A 17,654-nucleotide genomic window follows, 5' to 3' on the forward strand; every position below is an offset into this window, starting at 1 on the left:
ATTAATGGATTAATCCATTAATCACCAATTAAATCACCCATTACACCCCAAAAAATACCTTAGGGCCAGCCACTCTTTCTTTCAAAGAGGGCCGGTCATGCTCTATAAATAGAACTCCATTTTCTCTAAAAAGGGAGTTCCAACACTTTTGCAAAACTCCCAAAAAGCTCTCTAAACACTTTTCTCTCTAAATTCTAACTTTGGCATCGGAGGTTCTTCGGCCAAAGCCCCCTCCCATTCATCTTGGGTGCGTGAGGCTTTTGGCCTTAACCAAAGGTGTTAGTTGTTTTGTAGATGTAATTTTGTCCAAGATCAAGGAGGAAGAAATTTGCATCCACACCTACATTGTAAAACATTATGCAAAAAACATGAGGTGTTAGAGAGTCTACATAGAGTTCCATTTTGAAGAAAATCTCATTAACATTTCTCATGTGATATTTTGGATAATAACCTTACATTAGTTAAACTCCTAGATTTTATTAGGACTGGCACTCTATATTTTTTGTTTGTAAGATGGGATTGAACCGATTCAAACTAGCAACAATCACATATTCATAACTAAACTACAAACAATCTCGACGAATGCTGTAATTGCTTAGTAAAAGTGAAATTTCTAAAGAAATTGTCACCTTTTTATTGGCCATGGCCAAGAAGTCCTGCTACTTGTCAAAAGTGAAAAATAAAGACTTATACAAAAAGGTTTGATCGGTCATTGCCACACAAGAAAAAAGAAAAGAAATGGTGGCTTTTTGGTCTCATAAGATTGGCGACCATAGGCGACCGACCAAACCGCCCATCTAGGCGTGCCCACACGACATGACAACTCTTTCCTTCTTTTCTTTAGTCGATTAAGACCTTCGCCCCCCTCAGCTTCGCCCCCCTCAGCTTCGCCATCCATGTTTTATAAACTAATTTAAACCAAATTTCCAATTTGGCTTTATTTATAGGCTTCTTTGGTTCTGTCCACCTTTCCTTTCTACCTTCTTTTCTTCAACTGGTCCTATACAATTTGAGGTGTTTGGTCTATCATCAATGTATATTTTTTTTTAGGTGATTTGCGTCCGACGTATTTTTAACGGATCTAAACCTTTGCTTAGTCTCCAAAATAAACCTTTGGTGCTTGTGCTAGTGAAGGTGGTGATCGTGGTAGCCAATAGAGGATTACTCTTTATGTTTGTTTGTACGAATTAATTATCTCCAGATCATTAAGTTGATCACTAAAGAATATATCCATGTAGCCACCTTTCTAGTTATTCTTATTTGTTAACGAAGTTGACGATATAGCCGGTGGAATATTTGGAAGTATTGTTTAGCTTTTTGGTACGACAATTATTTGCACAAGGAAATGTTTGGTTAAGATCCTCGTGGAACATGGTCCATTAGGAACAAACAAAGATGTGTACAAAAGATTTTAAAATTTTAAAAAATGCATCATCTTGTTCTTAAAATGGAACCCTTTCGCTTCAACTTTCAAAGACATAAGGTGGTTAATTTTGGAAGAATCGTATGAAAGTGATGTCGAATGCATTGTGTTATGTGCTAGCTAGGATTCTACCAAGGTAACAATGAAGCTTGTATACAAGACTCCAATTACCATTTTAATAAAGCATTCCGCTGATTTTAAAGGTGAATACGACTCACAGCGATAAGACATATTTATTTACATAGTTTTTTTTTTATACTATTCTCAAACCCAACTGACTAATTAGCTATTGATCTAGTTAAATTCTCGAAGTTAAAAACGTGAATATAATATTAGCACACATATATAAGTAGTGTGACATCTCCCCTAGAGAATTTTGTTGGAGTCGAATGTTTAAATCATAGCCGGCCAAGGCCCATACACCACCTTTAAGCCTTTGACTGGTTGTTTTGGACGACTACTAAGCTCGAATCACGTCAACCAAATACTCAAATTTGGCAGACTTCTAAGAAGAAAGACTCTTTTCCAATAAAAAAGACAAAAAGAAAGAAAGAAAGATGGCGCGTATGTCTGTGTTGGCAAGCTATTTGTGTAGTAGTGTAAAACTTTAAATTTAATATTACGATTGGGTCGGTTAATATTTTGTCATTTTAAGGAAAGTGGAACGATGAAGGGAAATTTAAGCACAAGTGGTGAATAAGGTATTTCTCTTTAATTCATTGCGTTCAAACGCTTCATTTTCTTCGTAGTTTAAATGTATATAGCTCTTTCATACTGGTTTAGGTGAATGTGATGTCTATATAAGAATTAAGCATCGTGAGTTTGATTCGAATTACCTTATTGTTATAGTAACATGATTTTAATAGATTAAATGTGAGATCCGTCTACTTTTTCTATTGTTTTATTTAATGATTGGATACCTCTTTTTTCACTTGTCATTTCTTTCATAGATGAGTGAAAATGAGTGAAATATATTGAACTAAAAAAATCACTCTAAAGCTACCAATTTTCTCCATCATTTTGTGATTTTAATAAGATATTCTTGCATATAATGATATAATTATAGAATGCAAACAGATATACTCCACATTAGTGTCTAGTAAAGCCTGGAGTATCTTTGATATTTGAACTTGATTTATTCCTCTAAAGCTACAGCATTTTATAAAAGATAAATGATTTCCTCACCCTCATTTTCTCTACCTACTCTTCTCCCCTTGTTCATGCCCCTCCATTTTCTTTATTCAATCCAACGGTTAGATGAAAAAAAAATATATGAGTGCAGATGTCAAAGGAGGCCGAAAGAGAAAGGGACGGAGATTTTGCTTATTTTGTTTATGACGAGAACCTGAAATCTTATTTTAAAACACATTCTTTCGGAAGTTGGTCGATGATCTTTTTTATCAACGGGACGAGAAGATTCAAAACTTAAACCTCTTTCAAAATTGAAAAGAGAAGTACCACTAAACCGAAAAGTGTGGGTGAAGTAGGTGAATAGCTCGAATCTTCAATTCAAAGAACCAACGTAATGCGAAAGAAAACGCTTTATTCAAAATATCATTCATCACAGAGAACAGAACGGGAAAGGTTTTGCTTTACATGAAGTCTACACATTTTTTTCACCATTGTCATCTACTAATACATTTACAAGTTGCAACTACGTCTGCTTAGACTTGAGTTCCTTCACATACTCTTCAGTGGCCTTCAATGCTTTCCCATAAATGCTTATCAACTGGAAGAGAAAACACAGGTTCCAGTTAGCATGTTCGTCAAAAACTCACTCCAAAAACCTTTTACGCGATTCAAGTGTTACTCAATTTTTGGGGAGATTGGAACAAATAGGGGAATAGCTTACCTCTTCAACCTCACTAGGAGTCATAATAAATGGTGGAGACATCATTGTGTTATCCCCGGCGACGCGTACTAGCATTCCGTGCTTCTGGCATTGAGCTCCAAAGTATGCACATACCCCTGTGATGCATATCATCAAGGTGTAAAGTCATTATATTAATATGTAAAAGAAGGAATTTGTCCCACAAAAACTATCCTTGCGAGATGTAATCTATCTACGTCATTTTTCTTTGTGGTGTATGGATGAGACTTACCCCATTCAGCAGGAAATGGATCATTGGGTGACTTATTGTCTGCGAATTCTGTACCAATGATCAATCCAGTTCCCCGTATCTGCATAACCGACATAAGAAGAACCATGTTAATATTGTACTGATTGTAATTTCTCTTTCTGATTTCTGTAGTGCAAAAAATTAGGTAACAACGTGTACCTCCCCTATGATTGGACTGTCAGAGAAGGCTTTTACACCTTCTTGAAATCTTGGGGCAATGCTCCGTACTTGTTCAACAATATTCCTTTCCCTACAAACAAGTGAAATGTTAATTTCCAATTACCAAGATTGGTGTTTTAGTCAGCATGAGATCGATGCTGTTTCCTCCAGATTCTAAACATGGTTTGTTTAAATCCTTAAATGTTGGAACCCAGATAACTTTGCTTTTAAATAGTTTGAACTAAGCAAATAAGAACATACTTGTAGATCTTGAGTGCTTCGATTGCAACTGCACAGGCTACGGGGTGTCCAGAATATGTAAACCCGTGAGAAAAAGAACCTGGTGCAAAAGAAATTGTCTTGTTCAACAATAATGCCTTGGAACAGAATTTGATTAGTTTATAGTTATGAACATACCAAGCTCGCTGCTTTGAGAGTGTATGACATCTGAAACTTCTGGGCTCACAAGAACAGCACCGATTGGCATATATGCAGAAGAAAGAGCCTGGGACATACATCCAACAACAAAGCGATGAGGAAACAAATATTTCTGTGGGATGTGAGAGAGTGGCTCTTTATTTGTACATGGTTTCATTTTACCTTCGCCACAGATACAAGGTCTGGTTTAATGTTGTATTTGTCACACCCATACATATAGCCAAGCCTTCCAAATGCACAGATTACCTTTAGAAGTAAAAATATAAAGCCTAAGCTTAACAACCAACATATAAATCTGACTTAAAAAATCAGTTTAGAATAAAGAAAGAATTCCATATACCTCGTCGGCAATAAATAGAATGTCATATTTCTTCACAACAGCTTGAACCTACATCAAATAGGAAATGCTTGTCCATTACAAAGATTGAGAGCGAGAGAGTCGTGTCTATTCTGAGTGAAACAACAGCTTAAAAGCTTGCAATTATCCAGTAGCAGTAATTCCCATACTGAATTAAATCAACACAAAGCAGGACAAGTACAAAACAGGTATGGGACAAAGTATTTGTTTAATCACTTAAAAGATATATTTCAGCTTATCTAACAGTAAGGGACTTAAGTAACCTGGATAGACTAATGAAAAATACATCCAATGAAGCATTTCCAGTCCTGCTGTTCATTTTGTAAGACACTCTGCAAATGCTCACCTTTTCAAAATAAGTTGCAGGCGGAGGTATCACACCACCTGCTCCCATGACAGGTTCAGCAATGAACGCAGCAATCTGAAAATAGCAAACACATCGTCTCAAAAACACAAAGTACCCTCGGCATTTCTAGAATGATTTTAAACATTACACTTGAATAACTTACTGTCTCTGGTCCCTCTTTGAGGATAAGATTTTCCAAATTGTTGGCTAGTCTCGTAGAATACTCTTCTTCTGTCTCACCTGGCATAATCAAGCTAAAACTTTAATAAAATCAGTCACAGTTAAATCTCAAAGATTAGATCAGTCTAAAAATGGACCTGGAAGGTGATGGCGCCAATAATGCGGGCAGTCAGTGTGCAAAACAAATGGAACTGGAAGATCAAACTTTTGATGCAATGCAGGGAGGCTGCGAAAAAAAAATTAGAGTCAATGGACTGAAGGATATATTTCCTGCAAAATTCTCTAGAATATTTATCCTACCCAGAAAGACTTGCGGCTATCAAAGTTGAACCATGGTACCTGTTAGGATGAAAAGACAACGTCAAGGGACTGGGTACAATAACTGGAGCAAATAAAGAGAAAACAAAAGGAGTTGAGAAAGTTGAAAATACGATTTATGTCGAGCTATGAATTTCTTTTTATCTGGGCGTCCAAGTGCATTATTATAATACCAAACCAGCTTCACCTACAAAGCAAATATTTCAAATAGTTATAAAGACATCATCTATAATATCCAAACTGGTTATTGATTACATTCACATGAATTAGGTATTCAGGCAACTAAGATACCTTCCAAATTTGCGGAGTTCATACGCTTTTCAGATTTTGAATTTTCCTTTGATAATTACATGGAATCAAATTGAACAAGTATAAATAATTCAGTTTGGTTGCTTTGTCCTCAAGCATTGTATCAATTGATTAATGTTATTCTCTCAACTACTTGGTGAAGTTTAACCTCATTGTTACCATGTAAAGGTAGTTTGTAACATCAATCAAAATTCATTTTTCCATCTTAGATAAAATGGAACCTGTAATCAAATATATTTATTCCACAATCGAATCAAACCTGAGTATCATTGGCTTCAGATCCACTATTAGTAAAGAAGGCTTTGGCCATTTTTGAAGCTGTAAAAGTTTCTAGAAGTTCTTTTGCCAAGTCCTGTAAAAGAAAATATGTTGCTGAATATCACATGCAGGCATCTTAAGAAGGTATCCATTCAACTATCTGTAATAGAAAATAATTGAATCTAGAATTGAAGATTAATATAAAAGAAACTAGGAAGTAGGAAAAAAAAATTGAATACCAAAGATGGTTTAGTAGTACGATTCCAAAATGAGTGGTAAAATGGCAAGGTATTCAACTGTTTAGTTGCAGCTGCAACTAGTCTAGGTTCATTTCCGCCTGCAAGTTTAACAATAAAATATTTGAATTCAAGTACTTTCACATAGTAGCTTATAAACAGACAGAGATGACGTAAAAATTTATTCAACATATCTACTTTTGACAAATACACACAACAAACTTACAATAGTGAGGTCAGGAAAAGCTAAAAAACAGATAATACGAGTAGCCTTGGATTCTATACCGAGTAATAAAGGAGGTCAAAGTGACTAGTGCAGATAGTCCTATGCAAGATCAGGGCGTGCAAGAAGCTGAAATACAAGGCTACGAGAGGAAAACGATGTTCTCAGACATTCACATTTTGATTGTAGAGTTATCTGTTTTTGAAACTTTCTTACCTTTTTTATTTCATTAGTGAATAATAATAAAGATGAGGAAGAAGCAAGCATAATGATGAGAAACGCAATTGAGGAGTTATTCAGAACTTTTGTGAAGCAGTTCTGGCTGCTTCAAGTGACTCAGTAATGTAACAGTCTTATGAAGTAAGAGGAAGAAGCAAGCTTCAAGCTGAAGAAAAAAATAGGGAAACAAATCTTTCACACCTAATGCTGTGCACCATAGACCAGCAAGAGCATCGAGGTACTTCTTCCCATTGCTGTCATAAACATAGCAACCCTGAAACCAAGAATGAAAAACGTTCAATGACTTCAAAACAGAATAAACTTGAAAATAAGACACAATGATTTTAAACTGGGGTACTTCAACGTTCACAGAGACAATGTTAAGCCAATTTCTAGCACACAACTAAGAAGTTTACCTCAGACTTTTCTATAATCAAAGGATGCAAATCAGTACTCTGCCACCCAGCTGTGAAGGGTGCAAGCATATCATGCCCCTTGAACCTGAGTAAGTCAATATTTGTCAACAATAAAGCACGTGTTAGATTGGATTATCTTGTGCGGACTACTAGTACAGTGGAGATGCAAAACCACAAATGCATGAAAATATACATGATCATATACAATATAAAAGTACCCCGAAAGGGGGATTAATGTGTAGATTGTTAACTGCAGAACACCACCTACCCGAGGCCTTTTTCCTCAGCTGTTGATTCTTCCCTTCGCAAAGGTGACCCTGTACTATAAGACCTGGCCAGAAAGGGAACCAGCAAGACATGATCCAGTGGACTTCTAGAAGCAGCGGCATATTTTGTACATGAAACAAGCTGTGAACAAGAAAGACGGAAATAATAATTACTAAAATTTCTCTAACAAGTTGTGTGTGTGTGTAATCATATGTATAAACGAATGGAGCCATTAACTTATGAGAAAAATAAATTCTCAATCTTTATGAACATTTTGGAGGAAGGACATCTATCAGCGTTAACGGAGAACACTTTATTAGACAGAGGTCATATCAGTCGGTACAATTAGTCATACTAGGCTTTGCACTGTTTTGCTGGTTTCCGAATTCTCAAAACTGGACAGTTGATATCCCTTCTTAAAAACAATTACTTAGCAACAAAATGGATTTTAGAACCGAACAGCCAAAAGCAAAAAATAGAGGAAATATATCCTTATAAACATAATAAGCACATAAAAGGCATGGCCACTGATAAATTTAACTGTAAGAAAGCCACCTGAAAAGAAAGGTTACTTTGATCCCAACTTCCACTGTACAAAAGGGCAATTAATAAAACGAAAACGAGTTTAAGAAACTCATTTAAAGTCGTTTTTCCCAGCTTTTTCTCAGCAACCAAACAGAAGGTCAAAAAGTTCACATGCAATTAGTGAAGTGGAAAGTCATAGGAGGGATCTCTCTCTCTCTCTCTCTCTCTCTCTCACACACACACACACACACACAGAGAAACCTTCCTTTTTTAAAATAATTTTGATAACGAAAGAGGGATGATTAAAAAAACAATTTATAGAAAAGTTGATCAATCATCCACAGACGCAGTAAAAAGGGGTAATTGAATTTATAGCTTTTCCAACATTTCAGCGAAGAAACGTAAACTTTAAGCAGGAAACATCATCAACAGACAAACCGATCAAACCAGAAAGATCAAAACTTTATGAAAAAATCTACAACGATGAACTGTATGAAATGATCCAAAAACAAAATGCAAAGAATATTCATACTAAATAATCAATCAGAAAACACATACGGGAAGAAGTAATCCGATAAAAACCAAATGGGTATTTGAGAATTAAAATTTGATACCTGGGTTCTGAGATTGGATCCAAAAAAACGATTGATCCCCATCTTTTGAATTCGTTTACTTTGCGCAACAAAACAAGCGAAGGAGCAGGAGAACTGTTGGAGTGGATAGAGACTGAGTGAAATAGCCTGCCTTTGGTGACAGAAGTGAAGTGGAAGACGTTGCCAATCACATTAAATTACCACATTGCCCGTTCCATCTGCCTTTATTATCCGCATCACCATTTTGCTTAATCATGTTATCATCGTTGACTCTCTCTGGTGTTAAAGTGGACTCATCTGTTTTCTGTGACTCCGCAACTGTAGGATTTGCCCGTAACAATTTTTCCTATTCGAGTGATATTTTAATATAGTATAATAATTTATGGTATATACAAAAAGATTTGAACTTGAAAACTCAAGAAGTGACATTGCTAGTCTAGCCATCTTGACTACGTCTAGGATTACACGACCTTTTTTTGTACAAAAACTTTGGCTCAAGCGAACGTAAAAGTTGGGAAAGGAGCCGTAAAGATTTGAAGTATTATTATTGGAGAGGTTCCCACAATTTCTTTGTGTATATACTGAATTGTTATGATCTCTTTTTTGTTGAACCTAAAAGTTAGGAATTTTTTATCTGAGTTCAAACTGCCATGGATGTATTTGTTCAGGTCAACGACTCTGCTTATATACTATTTGCTTGCTCGGAAAAAAATATATATGCTTACGCCTAACGAATGCATAAGATACCAACTGCATTCAAAAAAGAAAAGAAAACTCTTCTTTTTCTTTTATTTTTATTAAATTTTAAACCGTAATAATAAAATAATGGGAGTTTTAACGAAAAGCTCACGGTACTGTTCACTTTAATGAAAAACCACATTTTTATATTTAAAAGTCAAACCTGATACTATTTATTTTACCGTTTATTTTGTCCTTATCGTAAAAACTCAAAGTTTTCAAGCTCTTTTCATTAGTTTTCCTTAAAATAATTTAAGTTGTATAAAGCTTATGAAAACACATGACAAGGACGGAAGAAACGTATTGCATTAGACTATGAATCCAATTTTTCATCAGATATTGCATTTTGTCATACATGTGTCACCTTTCCATAACAAAATAATACCAACAGGATACTCTCCGGATCCTCTTTGTGAGGATCCCGAAGATTCATGGATCGTGTCCGTTCATTGTAAATTGTGCGGTTAGAAATCATTTTTGTTTGGCTTAAAACTGAACTTTAGGCCCAAAGGTGGAGTCGGCCCAACAGAAGGTCCGGATGAAACTTAGGGAGCAGGAAAAGGGCCACTTGCTTACCTACCCAAGGATCAAGTGGTGTAGACTGATCAGACTGCACAGCCCAAAAAGTACTTTATGGTGGCATTACATGTAATAAAACTGATGAGTCATCACCCTCAGATCGCATTCGGGCAAAGCTGTTGCTACAGGAAGCCAAACCGAGTCGTCTATAAAAGGAGGAAGAGAAGACAGGATCAAGGACACTCAAACAAACAAACAAATGCAAGCCAAAACTCTGCTCAAAGCCAGATTTGCCTTCCAAACGAAGCTGTAGTCAGCCAAGCCTTCATCCCATTCGGGACCAGCCTTTATCCCCCGCGGGATACTCTTTTCTTCTAACCTCTATAATAGCTCTGCTACCTTGTTCAAACTTGTTGTAGTATCGATTCACTTTTGTACTCTCTCTCTCTCTCTAAGCTTTCAGACCTTTGACAAAGCTGCAAAGATAGGGACCCGCAAGAAGATCGGCCTTAACTGATAAGGTTTAATCTTGCCCGACCTTCTTGGCTCTGTCTTCGTCTTTTCTTTCTTTAAAAGCCTAGTAATATGTTGTATATTTCCAGTTATATACAAGTTGTTTCTAGCAAAATCATGATGAAAAGGCTTCCTCAATACTTAGATCCGATTTGAATATATCTTCAGTGTTCAAATCAGATCCAAGTCCTAAGCCCGCAGGGCATGTAAATCTGATCAGTTTAAAAGTCATTGGCCTCAAGGCATAAAAAATAACTTTATGTGGACTTAACCCATCCACGACAATCCTTGATAAACGAGAAGTCCGAAGTTACTTGGAGCGCAAGTAATCGACCTACCTCTTAGTTTTGTTTCTATTATGTCATGATTATCATAGAACGCTTAAGTATGGATGGATTCTGATAGGAAGCCTCAAGGCCTACACCTAAGGCCCCACAAAGGCACCTATTTGGATTCATTCTACTCTGCGGTCTAAACTGTCCGAGTACAGGAACAAACTCTAATGGGAAGCCTCAAGGCCTACACCTAAGGCCCCACAAAGGCATCCATTTGGGTTCGTTCTACTTCTCGGACTCGGATAATCAGAAATATAATAGTGACAAGACTTTCACAACCATTAAGACCAAATATGATATGTTCAAAGTACTGGTTTAGTTTGACAGGAAGCATCAAGGCCTACACCTAAGGCCCCACAAAGGCACCTGTTATATCTAACACGGTTTCTCGGGCATATGCATATTCATAACTAAAACTTGACATCTATTCGACATCTGCCATACTGAAGATGGCAGTGGCACGCCTGAGCACCTCAAAAGTTAATCTTGATTGTGAGCCTCAAGGCCTATACCTAAGGCCCCACAAAGGCACCTTTCAAATTAACTCTGTCCTTCTCTTTCAGCACTGCCCGACGAGTCTTGCCCGAAGAGTCTTGCCCGATCAAGACCTGCCCGACGAGACTTGCCCGACTAAGCCCGATAAGAAAGCAGAAGCCCGACAACAGCCCTCAACCGGCGCCGACCTCCCAGGGGAGCTGTGTGCTCGTTTGCCAGGAAGTCATCCCCGACGGAAATTCCTGCGACGAACATAGTTTTGGCACGCCCGGTGGGATAATAGTCTTCCAGATCTTGCATGTCCGAAAGAAGAACCATAAACTTGGTAAAGAGAATCCAAAGGAAGGTCTTCTCCAAATGGCAGAACAATCAGAAAATCCTTCTTCCCCATCCGGACAGGTGGTTTCAGATAGCCGACTACATCTGAAAGATCACATGGAAAGGGAACCAATGAAGAGCTACAGGCTACAATGATCCAAGTGTTAAAGAGCATGGAAAGGATCTCCTTGGAAACGAAGGGAATCTACAAAGAAGATTGGATTTGGAGTTCTCTACTCCAAATGGTGCTCAGGGAAGTGGAATGAGTCAAGGCATCACAAGAAATGAGCCAATCATTCCCTTATTCCCACTACTAGAAGAAGGAAGGGATAGGGGAAAGAAGAAGGTGATTCCTGAAGGAAGTCAACCAGTGATAAAACCAGTCCCGGAGAATGAGTTTCCCAGCTTCCCATTATTATCCTTTAATAATAGGAGGCAGAGCGAACCAGAAAAAATGAGGCACGGTCTGGCAGCTATGATGGGAGGAACTAGTGAGAAGGGTACTACTACTACTATTTCAGATAAACCTCCACCCTATAGGCCACCCCCAATGGTCAGTAAAGGTGGGGGATCTAACTGGAGGAAGCCCGAACCAAGGAGGGAAGTAAATGTTGGCAATGACCGGAGCCCGAATATTGAATCAGCTATCCTCGGTCATAATGATAATTTAGCCACTCAGCAATTAAGGGAGGAGTTGGCTGAGTTAAGAAGAACGGTGACTCAAAACGCCCAGCCGCGGGCTCGCCCAGTATTCAGGATTACTTACCAGAAGCCATATCCTGAATATATCGACGAGATGAATCCATTCCCTCTCAATTTCAAGATGCCCGCATTCCCAACCTTCACAAGTGAAGACAGCAGTGTGTCTTCCAGAGACCATATTTTCAAATTCTCTAATCACTGTGTGGCGTATGAGGACAATCCAAACTACAAATTAAGGTTGTTTGGAAATTCTTTAACAGGGTTAGCATCTCAGTGGTATTCTCTATTGCCCCCCAACTCTATTGCCAACTAGGGGCAAATGGAGATGGCTTTCCATGAACAGTTCTATAGAATAGAGCCAGAATTGACCATCAATGATTTGGTAGAAGTAAAGCAATATGATCATGAGTCCACTGAAGACTTCATGATGAGATTCAGGAGGACGAGGATGAGATGTCAGTTCCCTGTCAACCAAGCACAGCTCATATCCATTGCTCAAAGGGCTTTAAAATTACCTTTGAGAAAAAGGTTTTATGATACACAGTTTAATGAGCTGCAAGAACTCGTGATTGCTGCCACGAAGTATGAAAGGCTGTTGCAAGAGGAACAGCAAGTGAAGCATACTTCTAAAGTCCCTCATTTTTACAAAGGCAAGGCTACTATTCACCATGTGGAGGTGGGAGAAACCAGGCCCGAACGCGAGGATGGTCATGAGGAAGAAAATATAGATGTATGTGCTGCTGAGATGACCACGCCCTTCAAACCATTAACAATCAAAGGGTTAGTCCAACCTGTCAAGGATCAGAAGATCGTGATGAATGATGGTGGTTTCGTCCCCATGAAACCCCCAATATCAGAGTTATTCATTCGATTTAACCATGGCATCGGAGATCTACGAAGAACTGGTACGGGCAAGAGTAATTTTGCCCGACAGTGCAAAAAAGATGCCCAAGCCCGAAGAAATCAGGGGGAAGAAGTATTGTAAGCTGCATTATACCTTCAACCATTCTATAGTTAATTGTGTCCAGTTTAGAGATTGGGTACAAGATCTTATAGTGAAGGGTAAGCTGCTACTTGATTCACCCCAGGCCAGTATGATGGTGGATACTAATCCTTTCCCGGAGGCTCCTATCAGTATGATCAACCTCATTTTTAAGCAAGGTTCTAAAAAACGCTAGGCGCTAGTCAGGCGGCGGGCTGGCGCCTAGCGCCTAGGCGGCTAGGCGGGGTCTAGGCGGGCGCCTAGGCGGCCTGGGCGGATTTAGGTAAACTTCTTGTATATCTTGTAAATAAGTGCATACTAACACTGCATTGAACTTGTATATCATGTATCCAAATGTCAAAACAACGTGTTAAATGATATAACAAGTTCAATATGGCATCACTATACACGTGTTAAATGATATAACAACTTTCTAAAGATGTGCCATATTTTGTATATCTTGTATATCACTAGGTGGATTTAGGTAATCCTCCCAACCTTCAAGATGTGCATTCAACTTGTTATATTGTGGCCTCATCAACGTATTTCATCGATTTCATTGTACATGCATATCCATATTTAGTTGACTAATACATCATCTCTTTATTAATTAAAATACTAAATAACATAACTTAAATGGACAATAACTAAAAAAAAAAAAAGCAAGATACAAGAAGTAAAATACATATTAACATAAGATAATAACTAATACTTAAACGTTAACCCTTGAAAATGGATAAACATATTTAACACCACACTCTCGATTCCACCGCCACAATAACCAAGTATGAATATTATATTAATATTTAGAAAATAGATTTAAACTAAAGTAAAGAAAAGTTAGAAAACCAATGAACATTTAACAGGAAGAAAGGGAAAGCCTTCAGACTTCGGCCTCTTCACGAAGTCGAAGCAAGAAGACGAAGCAACACCGACACGACCTCCTCCTTATAAATGTCAAATCTCTTTTTCCAATTTCTTATTTTTGGATCAGGTTCTCCGATCTGCTAAAAGGCTCTTTGATATATTCAATTAGTCATCCATGTGTTTGGACGCCGGCGATGTTGCCGTGCAGAGACAGTGAGTTGCGACAGAGCTGGAGAGTTTCAGGTACCGCCCAGCCGCCCGCGGGCCGCCTAGCGCCCTCCTAGGCCGCCCAGATACCTGCCTAGGCCGACCAACGACGGCCTAATTCTTTTCCTGATTTTTCTTCCGATTTTGGTTAAATCCCGGCGGCTAGCCACCGCCCAGCGCCTAGGCGGCCGCCTAGACCGATTTTTAGAACATTGTTTTTAAGGAGCCTGGGTCATCAGCTGAGTAAGAGTGCCATGAGGAGACCAGAGGACCAGAGGCAGATTATAAGATTGCCAACAATGAAAATGGAAAAGAAAAGCAAGTGGACGAGGGGGCAAAGGGTTGCCCGAAGCTAGTTCAAACAGAGCAAAGCAGGAAGCAAATTACATATCCATTCCAATACAAAATGGAGTTACAAATCATTCTACTCTAAAAACTTTACATCTTTACATAGAGTGATTACTCTGGAATGATATGTTCGCATGATGGTAAAAATCCTACTAGGTTCGGCCAAGACAATATGGTTATTTACAAGTTCGGACTTGGCTTGTTCTAACTCCGAAGTCGCTTCTTCTACCCCTTCGATTTGGTGTTCAAGGGTATCTAGAAGAGTTGCTCTGTCTGCCTTAAGGACAATCAGTTGCTCTTCAAGCTTCTGGATTTCAGAAGAAACCACTTTAACCCTTTCTTTGGTTTGCATGCTTTCTTCCATCAGCCGGTTAACTTGGGTAGAGGAGTTTGATTCTTTCTCCATGAAGCATTTTGCCCGGTTAGCCTGTCTATCCGCTCTCTGGTATTGTTCCCTGAGAGCCCTCAAGTTTTCAAAGAAGGAAATGAAAGAATCATGCTGAAGCCTGGACAAGCGACCGGCTTTGAAAAATTCAGTTATGACCTTCTCAAGATCACAAAGAGCCTTAAGACTAAATGACGCGGTGAATTCTTTATGCGCCCATTCCTGAAAGATTCGCTGTTGCTCTAGGGGCATGGAGGTTGCTGAAGGCTGCGTTGAAGATTTCAACCGCGTCTCAAGTCGCCCGAGCGCTTCAAAGAGTTTGGGCAACTTCGTAGAGTCAGAGGATGGAAATGGAGGAGGGTCCGGCGCGACAGTTCCCTCCGTTGAGATAATGCCTATTGAGGGGGCAATCTCTATCTGTGTAGTCTGCTTAACTCCAGAAAGGGAAGTGTCAATACCTTCAGAAGATGATTGAGGGTGAGAGCGCTTTGATTTACGGGCTAATGGATGAGGGGATGTTTCTTTTGGAGCTTGCTGCAAAAGGCCAAAGGATCAGGTCAAGATAAACTGAACACAAGTTGAAGCAAAAAAGGCTCTGGAGGGAAGAAACCTACCTGACTTAGCCCCGGAGTTTCACCAGATAATGCACTAACTCTTTGTTGGGGTGAAGATTCTTCACCGCCAGCAGGAGAGGAAAGAGTTGCGCCTGAACCTGTGTCTGCATCCTGGATATATCCAAAGAAAGTAGTGATTGTCAGCAAAAGGTCACTGAAGGAAGAAGCAAGAAGAAAATATTCCAGTACCTGAGTCTGATCTTGGGGAGGAGAAGGAGGTTCATCAACTGTCGGGCAAACAAACGCCTGCGAAATGGCTGCATCTGAAGCTACAGGGATCTCAGGAACTATGGGTTCCTTATCCGAGACCACTAGTGAGGGAGGTGGCTCATACACTAAAGACAGCTGCAGGAAACATGAATAGGAGTTAATTAGGTAGCAATGTGCAGAATTTCAATGAGGAAATAATAACTCACCAAAGGATCATCCTCATCCACGAAATGTAGCATAACTCTTGTGGATGGATCAAATTGAGAAGAAAGGGTCGCTTCCAGAGCAGTAGAGGAAGTCATAGATCTCAAAGGAGGTCCATGACTAGGCAAAGAGGCAGACGCACCAGCCTAGAAAAGAAAATTTTTAAAGGGGAGAAAAGACTTTAGCCATTAGATCCATAAATTGGAGAGATATTCAAGAAGTAGAGGGAGAAAAAGTACTTCAGCAGGATTGGTCTGGGAGGAGGAAAGATTTTTCTCTCGGGCAGGTTGTGGAGAAGCCTCGGGTGAAGAGAGCGTTTCCTCTCTTGCAGCCTGAGTCAGAATAATCAAGTTTAGAGTTGTATGAAAATAAGAAAGTATGCAACAATATCAGCCATACCTCGAGTTCTCGGAGGGCGGTGTTTCGCAATTCTTCGGCCTTTTTAAGCATAGCAGCCTTTAGTGGTTCCTCCTTAAAAGCAAGGATTGGCCTTTTAGATGCTTGAGGTCCTGTTAATCGATAAAAGGGACGATTAGATAAAAGAAAAAGGTAGCAGTTTGATATAGAAAAAAGAAACTCACTTGATGATTGTTGCTTCTTTCTGCCGGCCTCAGGAACTGGAGCAGATGGGATTGATGATTCAAGAGGAATAGTAATCCTTGCCCGCTTACTCTTTCGAGTAAGAACTGGTCGTGTGATTGTTGGATGAGGTGCAAGATCAGGGTTTGAATCTTTAGTCATGGCTGCTTTCTTTCGCTTGGGGGCTTTAGTGATTATCTTGGGCGTTCCTTCAGCTCCTGAATCCCCAATGGATTCTGAGATATCCGTCCCCTCCCCAGCTTCTCGTCTCTCAGCCTCTGCGGCAGCACCATGAAGAATTGTAGCATCAGCAGAATCATTCTCTGATTCAATGGCTTCAGATTCTATATCCACTGGAGCTGCAGAATCAAGCAAAAGTAAGGGAAAATGGACATCAGAGGGAAAATAGAATCAGATGGAAAGAGAGGTACCTATTAGAAGTAACTGGTTTTTCTCTTGAATCATCTCCTTCCAATTTGCAAGCTCGCCCGAGCCAGGATATAATTTAAGAGAAAGCTGGTTGAAGATGCGATCGTGATTCACCTTTAAATCTCCTCCATACTTTCTAGTCCATTTATCCTCCCACCAAGATGAAAACAGCGAGGTACATTCAAAATTAAGAACAACGGAATGTCGGGCTGCTTGACTCATTACATCCAGGCTGCGTCGGGCGGCTCGGAATGTCACTTCAGTTGGGGTTTGTAACCGAAATGAGGTGCCACAATGGACAGAGTCGAAGAATGGGACAGGTATAGCTTGCCTAAATCCTAACTGCCGGCTGCAGAAGTTAAGATGGTACACCTCCAAGCCTCGATCATATATATTGCCCCGAACCCCCCAGGCCAAGTCTCTTGGTTGAATACAGCTGATAAATTTTTCTCTACAAAAGGGGATAGCATCCTCACCAGGGGCATCTTGGAAGGCTTGGTCAGAGAACCAAGGGTATCTCCTCAAGACTGACGCACCCCATTCCAAGTCTGATCGAGTCCTGCAGACTCTGAAAAAGTAAAAGCAGGCGAATGTGGAATGGTCTGTAGGAGGAGCCTCGACTAGAATTCGGGCAGGAGCCACACCCTCTGGAAACTCTAGATTGGCAGCCCGAAATTCTGGAAAATACCATTGCAGCTAGATTTGTATCATCCAGATTGGTCCGTTCAAGTTGGTCTCAAAGGGCTCATCCCGAGTCATTTCAAAAAGAAGGTGATAGAGATGGGAGAGAAGGAATGGACATGTGGCTACATCATCAAAAT

The 17,654-nt window shown here is 39.5% G+C and overlaps 1 protein-coding gene across 2 annotated transcripts; it reads right to left on the bottom strand.

The window, feature by feature from the left end:
* Nucleotides 1–2,946: 2,946 nt before the first annotated feature.
* On the bottom strand, nt 2,947–8,523 carry LOC103429193 (gamma-aminobutyrate transaminase 1, mitochondrial-like). Of its 2 annotated transcripts, none has more exons than XM_070816268.1 (19): nt 8,328–8,523; nt 7,272–7,442; nt 7,004–7,088; nt 6,789–6,861; nt 6,149–6,246; nt 5,911–6,003; nt 5,456–5,529; nt 5,325–5,363; nt 5,162–5,250; nt 5,008–5,084; nt 4,845–4,919; nt 4,481–4,528; nt 4,303–4,386; nt 4,120–4,207; nt 3,964–4,042; nt 3,703–3,793; nt 3,526–3,604; nt 3,276–3,391; nt 2,947–3,152 (listed from the first exon to the last, which is right to left on the bottom strand). In XM_070816268.1, the coding sequence occupies exons 3-19, from the start codon at nt 7,070–7,072 to the stop codon at nt 3,078–3,080; spliced, it is 1,347 nt and encodes a 448-aa protein (XP_070672369.1). In that variant the 5' UTR covers nt 7,073–7,088; nt 7,272–7,442; nt 8,328–8,523; the 3' UTR covers nt 2,947–3,077.
* Between the last annotated feature and the right edge of the window lie 9,131 nt (nt 8,524–17,654).

The sequence above is a fragment of the Malus domestica genome, chromosome 17 (assembly GCF_042453785.1).
Source record: "Malus domestica chromosome 17, GDT2T_hap1".
NCBI classification, from domain to species: domain Eukaryota; kingdom Viridiplantae; phylum Streptophyta; class Magnoliopsida; order Rosales; family Rosaceae; genus Malus; species Malus domestica.